This window comes from Rhea pennata, chromosome 31 (assembly GCF_028389875.1).
Source record: "Rhea pennata isolate bPtePen1 chromosome 31, bPtePen1.pri, whole genome shotgun sequence".
NCBI classification, from domain to species: domain Eukaryota; kingdom Metazoa; phylum Chordata; class Aves; order Rheiformes; family Rheidae; genus Rhea; species Rhea pennata.
In genome coordinates, this window is record NC_084693.1 from 2,445,881 (window position 1) to 2,463,144 (window position 17,264).

Below are 17,264 nucleotides of genomic sequence, written 5' to 3' on the forward strand. Positions count from 1 at the left end.
GTGCCGCGCGCCGGGAACAGCCGCGCGCGCGCGCGCCCGGGGGGGGCCCGAGCCGGCGCGTGAGTGGGGCCGGGGCGCGCGGGGGGGGGGGAGGGGGGAGCATCTCCCCCGTGAGGGGCGGTGTTGGGGGCTGCCTGGGGGGCGAGACCCCCTGTGGGGGGCGAGGTTGGGGGCTGCCTGTGTGTGTGGCGGGGGGGAGATGATGGGGACTCCCTCCTCCATTAGAGGCGGTGTTGGGGGGCGGGGGGCTGCGTGTGGGGGGAGATGATGGTGACCCCCCCCCCTCCATGAGGGGTGATGTTGGGGGGCTGCCTGTGGGGGGAGATGATGGTGACCCCCCCAGTGAGGGGTGATGTTGGGGGGCTGCCTGTGGGGGGAGGTGATGGTGACCCCCCCCCAATGAGGGGTGATGTTGGGGGGCTGCCTGTGGGGGGAGATGATGGTGACCCCCCCCCAGTGAGGGGTGATGTTGGGGGGCTGCCTGTGGGGGGAGATGATGGTGACCCCCCCCTCCATGAGGGGTGATGTTGGGGGGCTGCCTGTGAGGGATGCAAGGGGGGGGCACTCTGATATTTGGGGCCACTTTGGAGGCCAGTGGTCCGCTCCCCCAGTGAAAGAGGTGGTATCTGGGAGGGGGGGGGGATATTTTAGGGGTTCCTCCTGGGGTGTTCATGGGGGGTCATGGAGAGGAGGGTCTCCGCTCTGGAGGTGAGGGTGGTTTGGGGGAGGGAAGCAAAAGGGGTGCCCTAAAAAGGGGATCCGAGCTGCGCATCGGGGGGAGACGGCTCATTTTCAGGGGAGATTTGTGGCATGGAAAGGAGTGTCAATCCCCTCTCGGGGGAAAATCTGAGTGCTGCTGGTGAGAGGAGAGCTTTCCCTTTTGCGGCGCGGAGTGAAGTGCTTTTTGGGGTGACCCTTCCTATTTTGGGTCACGTCTGCAAAGCTCCGGGGGCTTCTGACCCCAAGCTGGCTGTTAAGAAGAGGGAGTTTAACTCTTTTTGAGAAGTGTGTCCTTTTACTTGCTTTTACTTTTCTCATGCAGCAAAGGGAAGGTGGTGGGGGGAGGAGGGTACAAACAAGGAACTTGTCAACAGTTGCCCAAACTGTGAATACTGTAAATAATTTTAAAAAGAGAGCGCCTCAGATTTAATGCTTCCCTAAAAGCATCAAGCAGGAAAGAGTAGGGGTGTAAGGTGAGGGCTCCAAAATATCATTAGTAAGTAACAACGCTTCAGTTTGATAAGAGCAGAGAAGCTGATGTTTTTCATTAATCAACCAGTTACTCCTTTTTTTTTTTTTTTTTTTTCCCCTAAGCACAGTGGTAAACCCCAGTCTTGCAAACACGTAGGCTTGTGATTCACTTTATGAACTCCGAGTTCAGTGGAACTGCTTTCGCCTGGACAGTTATGTACAAGTGTTTTTAACATAGCCAACAGCAAGGAGCATTTTAAAAAAAAATATCTGTCCCCCCAAGAACTGAGACAAAAAAAAAAAAAAAAAAAAAAAAGTCCTCGAGGGCACAAGGACCTTGGCACTCAAATACATAGATGTTAAATGCATAGAGGGTCCTGACTGCGGGTTAAGCTCTGCATGGGTGAGTAACTGCTTTGGGCTATTTGCCCTTTGGGAGATCGTCCCTGTGTGGTTTCCCGGAGGACCTAAGTTTGCTGCATGAAGTGTTTGATGCCTGCCAGAGCTGTGCTGTGATAATGGGACTTGCTTGAAGCGCAGCGTTTATGTTACTGCACGTGTTGTATGAAGAGCTGCAAATAGTGCTGGGGTTTTCTCAACAGTTTGTTTCCATGAGCATCGTGTCTTTGTCACAGTGAACTAAACATTGCCGGATTCTCGAATTTGATGAATCAGGGGTTGCATACGACACTTAAAACACGTCTCACTTCATAAGGCTATTTTAAAATTGTAGCTTTTTCTAGGAGGGAGAAGTTGATAAGGGCAATAGTGCCTGATGAGATTTAGGATGAGGTTTACTGTTTGGTTTTACTTTACAGGGCTTGTGTTACTGATAACTGGCTTTAGGGGGTCACTGAGGACGTGGTGAGATATTTCTTCATTAAAGAAATAGACCGTCTCTTAGAGCTTTTTGACTATTTCTTAGAATTATAATTAAAGGAAATTAAAAGAAAAATTTTCCCTGTTGGAATCACTGTTAAACTACATGCCACAGCACCCATGTGCACAGACGTTCATTTGTAGCTATTTAAAGAATGCTGTGAGGGAGTTAATGCACAGATTTTTAAAGTCATTTTTTCATAGGACTGGTGTACCAGTGTAACCCTACCATGGAGAAAAATACTATAGTTCACTCTAGTACCATAATTGTAATATGTTTAATGTGGTTTGGAATAAATAGAAGTACTGTTGTCTGGTAGATTGACCACAAAAATGGGAACTCCTAGATTCTGCTTCCCTTTATGACCTTGGACAAGTCACTTGAATTCACAAGTTTTGTTGCATGCTCTACCAGTAGAGAAAGGGATACTTCCCCTGTGCTTAGCTGCTAGTGTTGGGGACAAAGTGAGCGCCTTGGAGATGAAACTGTATTCTTGAAGCGCTTTAAAAAATAAAACGATGTTGTGCAATAAATGTGGACAGCTTTGTCATTGCTTTTGTAGGTTCTGCTCTTGGAACTGGAGCCACATGGGCAAGTCTTTGTGTTTGTACAAGGCCCTGTGGAGGTAAGTGGGGTCATGCATGAGCCCTGATGTCTTGTGCTGTCTGATCTGGTTGCAGGCTTAGCCTGAATGTTGCCTTCTAGGCAACATATGGTATTTTGAGGCTTGCAATAAAAACGTATGAAAAACATTTGAGTCTGTTTTTATTGACTGTGTTGGGCCTAGCTCTGTATGGGAAGATAGTGGGTCTGCTAGTGAGACAGGTCTTTGGAAATGTTAGTTGTACTGCGCTTTTAAAATGTCTGTGCCTCACTTTCTTTCTCTTTTTCTATATCCTGCTCCTGCCTGTTAAATCAGCTTTCGGCAAATACTCGTTCCCATGTATAAAGATGTCCTTAGTGGACTTAGGGAAGAGGTTGCTAGAAGCAGCTCGCAAAGGCCAAGATGACGAAGTGCGAACGCTGATGGCAAACGGTGCTCCTTTCACCACTGACTGGGTATGTTGGAGAAATAGAGACATTTTTTCTGCCAGGAGGGAATGTTGAAAAACGTTTAAACTGTTCTTGGGGCTAAGAGTATTCATTGCTTGTTTTGAAAATAGTGCTTTGAGGTACCATCTCATAGTGTTCTTTCCCAAATGGTTTGCATGTGTGCTCTTCAGTACTGAACCTGAAGGATACGACTGGAAATTGGGACAGTAAAGAAAAAGGAAAAGTATGTGGATTGACAGGTAATGCATCTCTGCATTTCAGTGACAGTGCAGAGTTGTTCCAGATGAAGCACTTGAAACACTAACGCCTTCCTGAAGCAAAGATGAATTTATATTTATGGAAAGATTGATCTCTGCAGAATTGCACGATGTCACCGTATGTGTGACAGATAGCCATGCACTTAGGTTTTGATGCTTTAGGAGGTTTGATTCAAAGAAGCTAAGATAAGTTATGAATGAAATTGAATTGGAAGAATTGCTAAACCTTCTAGTACTAGCGAGTTCTTTAAGAATGCTTTATTAAATTGGTTAAACCTTTCTCTGTCAGGAAAGTCCTATTTGTTTTAAAAAAAATAAATAAACCAACTCATCCTGGTTAGGAAAGGAAATGAAAGCTTTAATGAAAACGAAGAATAACCATTTTAAAAAACAGAGAACCTGGTAACAATGAATATGCCACCAGCAGGTATTTTCCATCACCAATTGTCCTTGTTTCCTGTCTCATCAGTCTGATCATTCATAGGTTTGGGAAATGAAGGAACTGTTTGTATCAAGAGGAAGCAGAGCTTAATAATATTTTAATACTGTCCTTATCTAAATAGTGATTAAATTATCTATGATGATACAGAAAAGGCAGGGCTATTCTTTTTTTGTTTGAGAAAGAAGCACACTGATGCTCAGTGATAAATGAATGGCGCAGTAGAGAAAGCACACATGTCTGATTGTCAAGCTGTCAGATAACATGAATATCCATAAAGAGCTTAAGTCCATCAGGAAAAATACTGGATGTACAGCTGCCTATTTCTGAGTGAAGAGAAAAGCTGATAAACCTTGCTGCCGGAAGCCTAGTCATTCTGGTTCTTTAAAAGTGCTGAACATACACATGGTGATTGCTGTGCCTATCCTCTCTTGCTGTGAGCTGACAGTAACTTTTCTAAATTACCCCGCAGCTTGGGACATCGCCTCTTCACCTTGCTGCCCAGTATGGCCACTATTCAACAGCGGAAGTGCTGCTTCGAGCCGGTGTTAGCAGAGATGCCCGAACTAAAGTGGACAGGACTCCGCTACACATGGCCGCAGCGGACGGACACACTCATATTGTAGAATTGCTGATTAGGGTAAGCCTAATGCATTAGGTAGAACCCTTAATGCTCATCTAAATGACCCTTGGAGTTAATTGTTTATATTTGTTGAAATGCTAGCACAGGAACCTTTAAGACACAGTAGGTATCTTTGTAGGAGAGAAGGAAGCATCCTGCTCAAGATGGAGTTAAAATGGCACTGTCCTCTTAATCACCGTGTCATAATTTTTTGTTGTTGTTGTTTTACAAACTATTTTACAAATAATCAAGGTGAGAATGACTGAGGTTAAGATCAGAACAGTGACTGATATGACTGACCTCTTTAAAGGGGGGATTGTTTTGTGTTAAGTGATCCTTTGTATTGAGGGAAGGCGATGCTCTGACAAGTAATGCATATTTCTTTCAGAACGGGGCTGATGTAAATGCCAAGGATATGCTGAAAATGACTGCTTTACACTGGGCAACAGAGCACAACCATCGAGATGTCGTAGAGTTGCTGATCAAGTATGGAGCTGACGTTCATGCTTTCAGCAAGTTTGATAAATCGGCTTTTGATATTGCTTTGGACAAGAACAATCCGGAGACTCTAGTAATGTTACAGGTAGGTTGAGGAACCCGCACGGACATGCAACTGCTGGAAATGCTAGAACAGGTGTTTGTTATGGAAGCTTTGATGCTCAAATCAGAAGTGCTGAGATAAATTTTATAATATGCCAACCTGATATGGCACTGGGCTTGGTGAATTCCACGTCACCAACACAGAGTCTTGTGAGCTGGGTGTGCAGACTCCCTTTCATATCGACTCAAAGAAACGATCGCCTCCAGGAGGTGGTTCATAGTATCCCAAGGTAGGTGTCTAAATAGACCAGATGACTCGCTCTCCAGAAAAGCATGTTTCTCCCTCTAGCTTAGGATGGGAATCTGAGTGTCCACCCCAAGTGTATCTGTGCTTGAGTGAGAGGGATCCTGTGGTGTCTGATGCAATCACTTTCTTTTAGCAGAGGGAACTAGCAATACTAGTGTAGATGACTTTTTATTTCAGAATCAACCAGTAAGTGCCGGAGAGGACTTAGTGGGTGATGGGATTTCTGTTGCCCTGCATCTTGCACTGTGTGCCGCAGTAGTGTAAGTTGCCATGTTCAAGTGGCAGTTTTGTAATAGCTTTTGTACTGGGGTCACTGCTGTGCTACAGAGAGAAATCATCTGCCTCTAAACAGCTTCATGGATGCTAAATTCTGCTCAGCACAGAAGGCATGAAGGATATATGCCTAACCCTGCTCTTTTTCCTAGGAAGCAATGCAGAATCAGGTAAACACACATCCAGAGAGAACGAATCCTGTCGCAAACACGGTCACCGTCACGTCACCGTTTATTCTTGCATCAGGAGAAGTTCTCAATCTTGCTAGTCTTGTTTCTTCAGCAAACACAAAAACAACCTCAGGTAAGTTTTTATGTGACCTTGAGAGAGAAAATCTAAAATACAGTTCTTGGCCTAACAGGTTCTTAGAGATGCACCTCTTAATTCCAGCTGTTTACCAGTAGAGGGCAGATGGCCATTTAGTAGAGGAAGAATGGTGACACATAGCCAAACACACCAAGCTACCACATTTAGCCTCAAAATATATTTGCTCTCAAAGGTAATAAAGCAAATTTCTAGCTGAGGTAAGTAGAGGTGGTTCCATTGTGAGCAGCGAAGCTCTGCTGAGCTCAGCTGTGGGTCTGTTACGAGTGGCAAAGCTTGAGAAAATGGATTTGGATGACTGCAACAGAAAAATAATGGGAGTTACTGCCTGTGCCAAATCCTTGCCATTGCAGAGCAGTCGGGGAATGGTTTGCTTTGTTCTTTATTGGTTACAAAAGTTGAATTAATATTTTGGTGTATGTAAGTGTTGGGTCTTTGCAGAGGAAGCAGATTGGTTGGATATGTAGATTACTCCTTATTTGTTCTGGACCAAATGTTAGAAAGAAATAGATTGCTCGTTGTTCTGTAAGCCATATTTTGATGAGGAAAACACTTTAAGACTGAGTGCAAATTTCCTAATTTCAAATTATTTTCTATAATTCTGTTTAATTCTGTTGTTCCTAGTAACTCTACAGGTTTTTTTGTCTTTGGGAAAATCCAAACCATTATTTCTTTTCAGCCTCAAGGGGGCTGCTAAATACAAGTTTTGTGAAGCTATTTGGCTTCATCCTGCAAACACTTCTGCATGTAATTCTTCAGTTAGTAGGACTGTTCACGTGCATGAATGTTTGCCTCTTAACTAGGGAGTACTTTTAAAAACTTGGATACTGGTGTTATGCAGTCCCACTCTGACCTCTCTGCCTGTGCCTGACCACGGTGACTTCAGCAATGCTCCAGACTTATTCTCAAAGCTTTCAGTGTGGCTCACAGCTTTAAGGCACTTAAAGAACAAATACCAGATTAGAAGAGGAAAAATGTATAGAAGTGTTCATGTTCAATCTGTGAGGAAAATGTGATTCAATTGGCATAAAACATCTTCATTAAAAGATACTCCACAAACTCAAAGGGGTGCAAGACAAGAAGGGACCTTGTAACTTTTGTATGCCAGATGATACCCTCACCACAGCCAGTGTCACTGTCTCTGCTAATGTATCTAGTGCTGGCTTGAAACTAGCTAGGCGTCTCAGAGGCCAGTGCCTTGTTGAAAGGCTGTTAGAGTATTCTCCAGTGTGCCAAATCAGAAAACTGATCTCCAGCTTAAACATGTTTGCAGTTGCCTTATACCTCTTGTTCTGGTGCCAGTGCTGTCCGTTTGCTGAAATCATTCTCTTCACATTGTGTCCGTTCCTTCAATGCAGAAATCAGCTGTATCCCCTCCCTGCCTTTCCTTGGCTGGACTAAACAAGACAGTCGTCCTTGGTCGCTGTTCCAGTCTGAATCCATCCTTGGTGCATCAGTGAGCAGCTGCAGGCAGTGCTCAAGCGAGCTCAGCACCAGCTTCGCAGCTCCCCATCTCTCACTGCACCTTTCCTCGTATATCCTGCAACGTAATCTCCTTTATCAGGGCCACCTCAAGGTGATGGCTTATTGTCCACGTGTAATTTGAATAAAATACCCAGGGTCTTTCCTCCCACGACACTTGCAACATGTGCAACAGCCGATCAGCATTAAAATACTCGGTGTCAGGGTGCCCCTGCTCTAGGCCACATCAGGACTTTTTTTTTTCTCACTTCCCACGAGAGGGCATCAGCGACTGCATTTTTATTACAACTAAAATCTGTTGCTTAACTGTTTTGTAATTTCTCTTGCTTCTCTTAAATTTCTAATATCTTCAGTTATTTAAAAACGTTTTGAACGAGAATATCCTCAGCTGTCATGAAGAGATGTCGTTACAAACTGCTGAAAACAGTTACTAAGCCCATGGTATTTTCGTGTGCCTAGGCCAGGCCTTTTGAAGGACTGTCCTTTGGGAATAAATCCTTCCATTACCTTCATGAAGTCAAGGAGCTAGCGAGACAGAATAGGTTGCAAGGGTTAAGGCAGTGAAACTTTAGATGAACTTCCCTTTGTATTATCCTCGTGTGCTTATAATCTACGCTGGCAATGAAGCACAGGATTTTTTAAGAGGAACTGTGGGTTATATTCATGCAAATAAAGTACTGAGTTGCACCCATTTAGTTGAGTTTCCTGTTCCATTCTTATTACTTCCGACTTTGAATAGGAATTACTATGGTCAATTGGAGGAAGAAACATTGTATTTTGGAACTGAGAAGACTTGTTTATCTTACTCAGGTCAATACACTATTGCAGTCCTGATTTTTTTCCCATTACTAAACCTGAGAGGGGAAAAGCTCTGCTCAGTATATTGAAATAAAGTGATAGTTGACTTTTGCAGTTGAGTAAAAGATTCTGTTAATTGACTTGTGTTAAAACATTTGTTCTGTGAAGTAATGCTGAAGACAGTACCTGGAGACTTTCCCAATTGAGTAAGAACTTGGGTAGTACAATTTACTCACAATAGCAAACTAGTTTAATATATTCTTCAGCATTTGCAATTTTGGAAGTTACAGTACAATGCAAAGCCAAGTAATTATGTGCATAGCAACCACGTCTCCACAACCCTACAGCAATCGGACCTCGGCACATCTGTGAGTTTCATCAGACAGCATGACTACATCTTGAAAAACTGTCCACGTCTCCAAATCGAGGCAGCCTGACTTTCTGTAGCTTTTGCCATAAGGCTGGAGCAAATCAGTTCAGTTGATATCAGTCAGTAATGATTTAAAGTAGTATTTGATTTAAATCTGATTTAAGTAATCATAAAATATTCAGAGCGGCTGCTGTCTGTCCTAGAGTAATACCAAAGCCCCTTTTACAGTTCGAAGGAGAGGCACCTCTCACAAAACATGATCTGTCCCACCTCCCTTTTTCCACCGACTGCTGAGAGCCCAACAAATACCTTGCACTAGAGTCTGACTCTAGGTGACAGACTTGTTGCGAGCTGATGCTTGTGTTCGCTGTTTAGGGCATGACAGGTCCTGAAAATCCTTCATCTTGCCCTCATCTCTCCCAAGCAGGTGATTCAGATGTATCCACGGTGCAGTTCTCCAATTCAACGACCTCTGTGCTTGCCACGCTCGCAGCCCTCGCTGAAGCGTCAGCACCTCTTTCCAACGCAGGCAGAACTGCAGGTAGGGGAAACCGTTTTTACACCAATTGAAATTTGTTTTAATTTTAGTAGCTATCTTACCAGGAATTGAGGGAATCCGGGTGCAAGCTGTGAGTGGATTTGACTTGATTCGTGGTAATCAAGAGTTGATGTTAAATGTGTGTGATGTAGTGGGTTGACTTGTTATCCAAGCTCCAACTAAACTCACAAACCGGCAGCTATTGCTGATATAAATGATAGAAATTTATTATCCAGCCTGTCCTATTCTGACCCTGACATCGGTGTGTTGCTTTTGACATGCTTAAGCAGTTACAAAAATACTGTAGAACGTGGATTTTATCTTTCATACATAAACGTAGATAAATATTTGTTTAAGAAGGAAATTGTTTGAAATGTTTTGTGTCCTTGGGTTGTCACTTTGTTCAGTTTCATGTCGTTATAAAATCTTGATATTTAACAAATGCTTTGAGTCTCTTGAGGCTCTGGTAACTTTTTCTTTTGGAAAGTTACTCTGTTTTGTTTTGTTTCCTTTTATGATCTTCTTTGGTATGTTTGTAGTGTGCAATGTTTGACCTTTAATTAACTTCAGATTTAGGAATTTGATAGTTAAACTTTATGTAATCCTTTCATCTTTGAATTAATTTTTTCCCCAAAGCTAAGCATTTTTCCTTGAATCTAGAGATGAACAATTTGACTTGTTTAAGCTGATAGTGCCACACAACTGATTTCTTGACCTGTAGTGCCTGAACATTTTCCTCTCTGGCACCCAAAGCATGCGTAGTAGGTCAGGTACCCTGTTTCCTGCACTTGCGCTGTACACTGGGAGCAGGATGCAGCTGAGGCCTTACAGCTCGCGCGAATAATCAGAATTCTAAGTCACACAGAAAGTGTCCCGGAGAGCTAAACAGTTTTGCCTCCTTACGGCTGGTTTGGCTGTGCTTGTGTGGATGGGGTTCTTGAGACTTGAAGCGTTTTGAGTGTAGTTTGTCTTCATTGGAGTTGGGGGAAGGGTCACTTGGAGAGTCAAGTCTGCTTAACAGCTGCCTCCAGCTCCGAGTTTCTTAATTTAATTAATTTGCTTGAATGCTAGTGCTTTAAACGCGTTAAATTACATGAAAAAATGATGTTTTTATGAGAGAAAACTTGTTCTACTAAGGTTTAGTAGTGGCATTTGTTTCTCACTAGGACTTAATATATTTACAGGTTTCTTTCATAAGCAGGTGTTCCATGCTGCATCCTTGAGCTTTTTCATTAGGCTTCAGTTTCCATTCAAGGAAGGGAGGAAATACTGACTTTTTCTTGGCACTTTATTTCTCAAGGTAATGCAGAGGAAATAGTGGAAGTGAATTCTGTTGATTCTGCCATACAACAAGTGGTTGGCAGCGGAGGGCAGCGAGTTATCACAATTGTAACAGATGGAGTTCCCCTGGGCAGCCTGCAAGCAGCGGTACCCGCGAGTGGCCTCAGCCAGCCGTTCATTGTAACCATGCAAGATGGACAGCAAGGTAAGGGGTAGCTGAACTCAGAAAGCTGCCAGCCAGTGCTGAGAGTAGAACTTTAAAAAGAAAGAAAAAAAGAAAGATACTGATATCTGTGAACTTTCTTGAGCTGTGTGCAGGGCAGACTTTATGCGATTTGGCTTGCCAACACTACGGTATAACGGGTTCGTGCCCTGCTGCCGGGATCCAGAAAGCGTTAAAATGTTCATGTGATTTCCTTCAGTGATAAAGCTTGGCAGTGGCTTGTTTGTGGTATAATACACGTCTGTGCTGCTGCATTTCAATATTTGTATCTTTATGTTAAAAACAAACATCTTCATTGTGAAATTTCAAGAGGAAGAGAAATGCAGTTAGCTGCTGTCCCCTTGGCAGCCAGGCAAAGATCATTTCTTTACCATGCGGTAAACTTCCCAGTCTGGGAGCAAACTGCTGGAGAGAAACCAGTAAAAATGCAACCTGTTGCCTTTAGCAATTACCCCATCATTCTCCCAAAACTTAGTATTGGGACATTACTGTAAGATTAAATAAACCTTTCCCTCCCAATACTCTAGTTATGCTGCCTAAAGTAACGTAATCTATCAGTTTTACAAGGCAAGTGTGTTCAATAAAGCAGTGCAGAGCTCCAGAGCACTTGCACGGTGAATTTTTATTTCCTCAAGAGATGCAGTTCATCTGCCTTGTCTACTACCTACAATTCTCTGAACATGTCCTATGAATATTTGGTTATTTGGATTAATATTTGTGGGGGGATGGGGAAGAGGATTAAGAAGTAAAATAGCTCTCCTGTAATAAGCTACGTCACTTCTGTCAGTTTACGGTCTTTGTGAGTGGAAAGCAATTTTCTAAAGCTTGTTAATTTTTCAGAATTATTGGCCAAATTAATACAAGTAATTCCAGGCTTGTAACCCATTCTTAGTCTAAGGAAGACAAAAGGAGAACTGTTTGTGTGGAGCTACCTTCAGTAGCTTCACGTGGTGCGTTTCTGCTCTTTGGTCAGATGAATTCTTGCTACTGGCTTCCCAAAGTGAAAACTCATGTTTGCAGATTTAAAATGCGTTTGTTCTCTGGCATATTTGCAGCTATTGCACGTGCTGAAAGCTGATTCTGAGCTTAACTAGCAGGACTGTCTATACTGGAAACTTCTGAGAGTAGCTTTCTATTCCTCTTGTTTAACTTACCTTGGCTATTAATTGTATTACTGAACCATCAAAAAGATAATGTAACTTTACATATTTCCTAAGATGCAAACCTTCGACTTTGGATTCTACCAGCCCTGTTGTGGTGATGGGACTCTGAAATAACTACTTGATTCGTATGACAAGCAGTCTAAAACAAAGGCCCAAATGAAGAAAACTGGAAAGCTGCTCCGAGTTCCTCTCCAGGAAGTCTTAGGCATTGCTGATCTGCGCTTGTCTTTTCCTCTAGAACTACACAGATGTGCTAATTTCAAAGTAGTCTTTCAGGAAACATCTGTGCCAAAGCGTATCACACGCTGTATAATGTCTCACCTTTGATTTTTCAGTTTTAACTGTACCTGCTGGTCAGGTTGCAGAAGAGACTATTATTGAAGACAGTGATGATGCGGAAGAGGAAGAAGAGCCACCAGTCAAGAAGCAAAAAGCAGAACAAAATGTAAATGACTTGGAGGAAGACAAGGTAGACACTGCTGTTTGTAACTGGCTGTGGTTGTCTCCTGTGTGTCTCTCTACTGCACTAAGGGTGCCAGGCTCCTCGCTTCCTGAAGCCACAGACTTGAGATGTTCCCTGTTCAACTGAGTCAGAGGATATGCCCGTAACCAACTCTGTGTGATTGTTCTCCACTTTCCCGTTTGCATTCCTGCCTTAGCGATGAAAGTGCAAGCAGCTGAGACAGTGTTCACTTTAGTATAGCACTGCCTTAAGACCCTTTTGCTTTTGTAACCTGAAGCGTGCGCTGTTTTAATACTGGCACACCCCACTTCCGTACGCCGGTGTTCGTATTGCAGGTTGGGCCTCCACCATGGCCTTTCTTGACTTTTGTTTTCTGTAGGACAGCGATGAAAGGGAAGTGCTACAGCAGCAGCTGCAAGAGGCAAACCGGAAGGCTCAGGAATATCGAAGCCAGCTCATGAAGAAAGAGCAGGAGGCAGAGCAGTACCGGCTTAAGCTGGCAGCCATGGTGCGGCAGCAGCCCAACGGGACGGAGGTGACGGTGCTCGAAGAGGTCGCCGAGGTGGACACGGTTATAGTAACCACAGAAGACATAGAGGGATCCACAATGGCTGTGGTGGAAATGGATCAGCCGACTGATATCGCTGTGGAAACTGTAACCTCCTAATCCTGGGTTATTGACTTTGTTTTTTACAGGAAAATAACCATTTTTTATAATATATAAAGGTGCTGTCAGCAAGTAGCACTGGGAGCAGAGGGCTGTTGTCAGATCCACTGCGTGACTGCAAAAATCACGTGATGGGACTGCCTACGTGTTCCCATCAGCAGGGATAGAAGCTTCTCGAGCAGCTCACAACATAACTCTGCTTTCAGCACAGCGCCAAAAGGTGCTTTTAAAGCTTGACCTTGAATGATTGGAAGCTTTTACAAATTTTAGCCAGCAGGTGACCTGAAGGCTTAGCTTGTAATGTTAATACCTGCATTGTTGGGAGTGGAAAAGAAATACCTCAATGCCAAAGTAGCTGGTATTAGCTCTCAGCTGCCCTGAAATTACAGCACTGAAAACAGGCTTTATGCAATGACCTGAGATGTTTGCTCCCTTCTGTGAAGTTGAGTGACCAGATCTGGACCTTCGGAAAAGCAGTCTCTTGGGGTGTTTGTTTTGCTTTAAAATCATCAGAGGTGGTGGTATTTCATCACCTAAACCAAGCTGGAAAATGAATTGGACTCGAACAATTACGATTTTTTTGTTTTGTTTTTTTGTTTTTGTTTTCCAAAGAAATGAATCTAGCTCACATTGAGGCAACCTTCAATGCAAGAGTAAGGCCTAGGCTGAGCGTGCGTGAACTTGAGCATTTTCAGATATCAGGGAATATTACACTGTGTCCTCTTTGGACTGTTTTAGGAACAGATTTGGGCAGCTCCACAGCAGACTTAGCTACCTAAAGGGATCATGAAAAATTCCTCATCAGTTTTATGAAACGTACTCAAATGTTCTGTTTGACTCTTTTGTGCTGAACAGTAGCACTAACTCTGATTATATATGCAAAACTAAACATACGCCGGTTGTTGCAAGACAGCTGGGGAGCTTAGTTTTCTCTGGAGATAGATACGTCGCTTTTTTACTAAACTGTTTTTAAATATACTGAAACCTTTTTTAACAAGCAGCTGATTTTGTTACTAAAATGTGTAATTTTTTTACTCTTTGCAGGCTTGTTTAGTAAAGAGGATACCTAAACAGTTTCCTCTTAGCAGGCTTGTGGGTTATGCATTTCAAGACAGCAGGGGAACTGATTGGAAGCTCTCTGAGAGTAATCATGTGGCGCTTGATAATGAAAGATTATTCTGTCTCAGCAACCATGAGGGAAACAAGGGAAGTTGAGAAAAATACCATAATGCAAGCTGTTCAGTTGGTTGCAAGAAGGTTACCAAGGCTAGAAATGACTTCTAGCTCCAAAGGCCCGAGCAGCTGGCCTGCTTTCCGAAGGCATTCTGAAACATCTCCTTGCAATGATAAAAATTCATCGCTGCTCTGGCCCATAGTTTACTGTTTTCTTGTCCTACTTTTGTAACCGTTGGCAGTATTCGTGGTAATCATTCAATTTCATGGTCCTTGCATTGCTTTTTTCCTGTTATTTCCAAGTGTGTCCAGATAATAGGGTTTTATGTTGGTTCAGATACTGCCTTTGTTATGTTTCTTTGCTGATAAATAAGCCCATATCGTGATGTTTGAGATGTAACAGAGAGTTACGAGTTCGTTAAGCTATGAACTTAGGATCGCAGATCTGAATGAGTTTGTTCTTCCAAGAAGCAGCTGCTTTTTGCCATAAAAGCAGCCTTCGAGATTGTGGGTTAGTGAGTGCCGCAGAGCAGTTGGTTTCTGATCGGTAGCGGAGGCTTTGCCGGTCGGCTCGCGACGAAGTGGTGTGGCCTCGTTCGTGCCGGTACCCGCGTGTCGAAGAAACGGTTGCGAGGCTTTGCTGTGGTTGGACGGCTGGCGTTCGCCCCTCTCCCCCGGCGAAGCTCTCGCATCCAGACTCTCGTTCTCGGATCCAGCACCCTTAGGTTTATTGGACCGCGTGCTTTGGTCTGAAGGAAAGGTCTGATCTGCCAAAATCGCGTGTTTGGCAACATTGAACAGTGTTTAACGGGTTGGGTTCGCCAACAAGTTTTAGGAAAGAAAGGTTTATGAAACTATTATTGTAAAGACTTCACAGGACTTGCTGGTTTGGAGGATCTAAGTGCATTTATTTATAACCAGTGTAGCTATATTTATAAATAAGACTTTATCTTTTTCCAAAAGATATTTTGAAGAAGGCTTTAATAATTATTTTGAATGAATGAATGTTTGAAGAAACTCAGTTCATGACTATTGATTACTTCAATTCTATGCAGTCAGTATTCCTCTGTGTTAAGTTATTTTCTGTTGTTGCCCGGCACATCAAAAATTTGCGTCTGTTTGATGAACTGCAAATCTGTATTGGAAGGTCCAAGATGGTATCGCAATAAATCTAGACAGATTCTTCTAGTTATGTTGTACCCAGAAATGTTTACAGATGCAAAGGGAAACTGCCAACTTTGGATTCTGCATTTTGCCTGCAGTTAGTGGTTATTATTTGTAAATTTGAAGAGTCCTACAGCTGAGGCAGCTGTAGTATAAATACTGTGTTGTGCCTTTGACAGCACTTTGATTCTCATTTCTTTCCATGCTTCCCCTGCTCAGGGTCAGTTGTGCAAAAAGTCCCTTCAGCTGGGAAACAAACTTCCCCTTCAGAAGAGAAGAAAAAAGTCCGTGGCATTCACAGTAATTGGATTTCTTGTATAGAATTGGAACAAATAAAGCTGACAGTGTTCTTAGTGCGTCGCCTTGTGCGGAGAAATCACGCATTAATTTTATTTTTGGAAGTACTTGCATACGGAGTCTGAACAAAGACTGAGAAGTATTTGATCTATGCCCAGCATTTAGAAAGAATTTAAACTCGCCTGTATCCTCTGCTATGCCACAGAAAGGACTGGGGGTTTTTAAGCAAAGAACAGCAGTTTTCTTGTCAACGCGGCGTCAGATGTGGCAGTGTAGGTCTGTTGTTGCGGGCGGGAGTAAGCGGCGGGTTTGTAGCATGTAAATAAAAAAAAAAATTCCCTGTGCACCCACCCACTGAAGCAAGGGCTGGACTTTGCCATGTTGGCGCTTTCGTTATCCGCCCCGTCTCGCTCCGAGCGCTTTTTTTAACCGCTTATTGCTATACGAGCACAGGATTTTAAAGGGTCCAAACGCTTCGCTCCTAACGCTGCGTTGCCGCCGCCGCCGAGCGCTCCCCATCCTGCCTGCCCGCGCAGCCAGCCCCGCTTCCCAGCCTGGCTCGGGCTCGTCTGTGCACTCGGAATCGCGTCTGTCGTCGTGTGCGTGTTGGGGAGGGCAGAGGAAACCCCACCGATTTCCCAGGGACGCTTAGGCAGAACTCCTCGGTCTAGTTCCCTCCTTTCCCCCTTTCAGTCTTCTGAAAACATTAATATTTCTGTCCTGCAAAAATCCCAGAGGGCAGTGAACATCCAGCTCCAGCTGGTGCGGCCTGAAGGGCCCTTTGCACAGATAAAACTTACTGGGCTGAGATTTGGGTCCTGTCTAGAATTTAATTCCCATCTGCCTGTGCCAAGAGTTCGACCCGCGTATCGTTAACGTGAGTTGTTTCTCCTCAGTGGTGGAGATGATTTGGTGCTAATTGAACCAGCAGTTTAGCTTTGATTAGACATCTGTTTCCTTGGTTTTGCAGTAGCTGGATGTAAATGTTTCCCGCTGTCCTGAATAGGAAGTAGGACGTCGTGAATCCTGTCCCAGGATGAGATAAGGAATCTTCCACCGCTTGCAGAAACGTGAGCTACATCTTTCTCAGCATTTAGGGATTCATTTGGGCTGTGAGTTAAGCTGCGAGTGCCTTACTGCGAAGCTCCCCAGAGCGGAGCAATTCTCCCCAAGATTTCAGCTGGGTTTTTTTTTTTTCCTCCCCGCTGTCGAATTCCCGTTTGGTCCCGGCGGCGTCGCCCGCGGCGCGGCTCTGGGCGCTCGCCGGCCTCTGCCGCGTCGGAGCGTTTCTCTCACCTCGCCCCTCCTACGGGAGCGCGTTTTCGCCCCGCGCCGGCTTGGGCGCCCGTTCGGCGCGGAGCCCCGTTGGCCAGGACCCAAGCGACTGCAAAGCGCCGGCGATAGCTTCACGTACGGGATCCACGTCGGAAAGCGCGCGCGTTCCTGCCCGCGCGTTGGGCACCACGTTTGCAAACGGTGACATTTGAGCGTATATATACCTTTTTTTTTTTTTTTTTTGTATTACGTTTCTTAATAAAATATCGCATCCTCAGGGAGCAGCTTCCTTCGCGGCCACGCTGGGCAGCAGAGGGGCGGTCTGGGCTCCCCCGGGAGCGGGAGCTGCAGCCCCCTCCCATCGCCCATGGGTGCCCAGGCTGGGTGGCACCCTAAACCCCAACTGCCCCTAAAAAAGGGGCCGGGAAGGAGCTGGGGTGGGGGGGAGGTACGCGAGCGAGGGGAGCAAAGCGCCTGCGTGCAT

General features: G+C 44.4%; 1 protein-coding gene across 4 annotated transcripts; it reads left to right on the forward strand.

The window, feature by feature from the left end:
* Positions 1-17,047, forward strand: GABPB2 (GA binding protein transcription factor subunit beta 2). 4 transcript variants are annotated; one of them, XM_062598120.1, is made up of 10 exons: positions 1-59; positions 2,634-2,696; positions 2,991-3,130; positions 4,293-4,460; positions 4,831-5,025; positions 5,715-5,865; positions 8,961-9,077; positions 10,375-10,560; positions 12,077-12,210; positions 12,584-17,047. In XM_062598120.1, exons 3-10 carry the CDS (start codon positions 3,023-3,025, stop codon positions 12,869-12,871), a joined length of 1,347 nt encoding a protein of 448 aa, XP_062454104.1. In that variant the 5' UTR covers positions 1-59; positions 2,634-2,696; positions 2,991-3,022; the 3' UTR covers positions 12,872-17,047. The 4 variants fall into 4 exon arrangements, 3 of the variants coding, with proteins under 3 accessions (XP_062454104.1, XP_062454105.1, XP_062454106.1); XM_062598121.1 differs by lacking the exon at positions 1-59 and adding an exon at positions 769-1,005; XR_009961043.1 differs by lacking the exon at positions 1-59 and having other exon boundaries at positions 1,120-2,696; positions 12,584-16,382; positions 16,476-17,047.
* Positions 17,048-17,264: the final 217 nt, after the last annotated feature.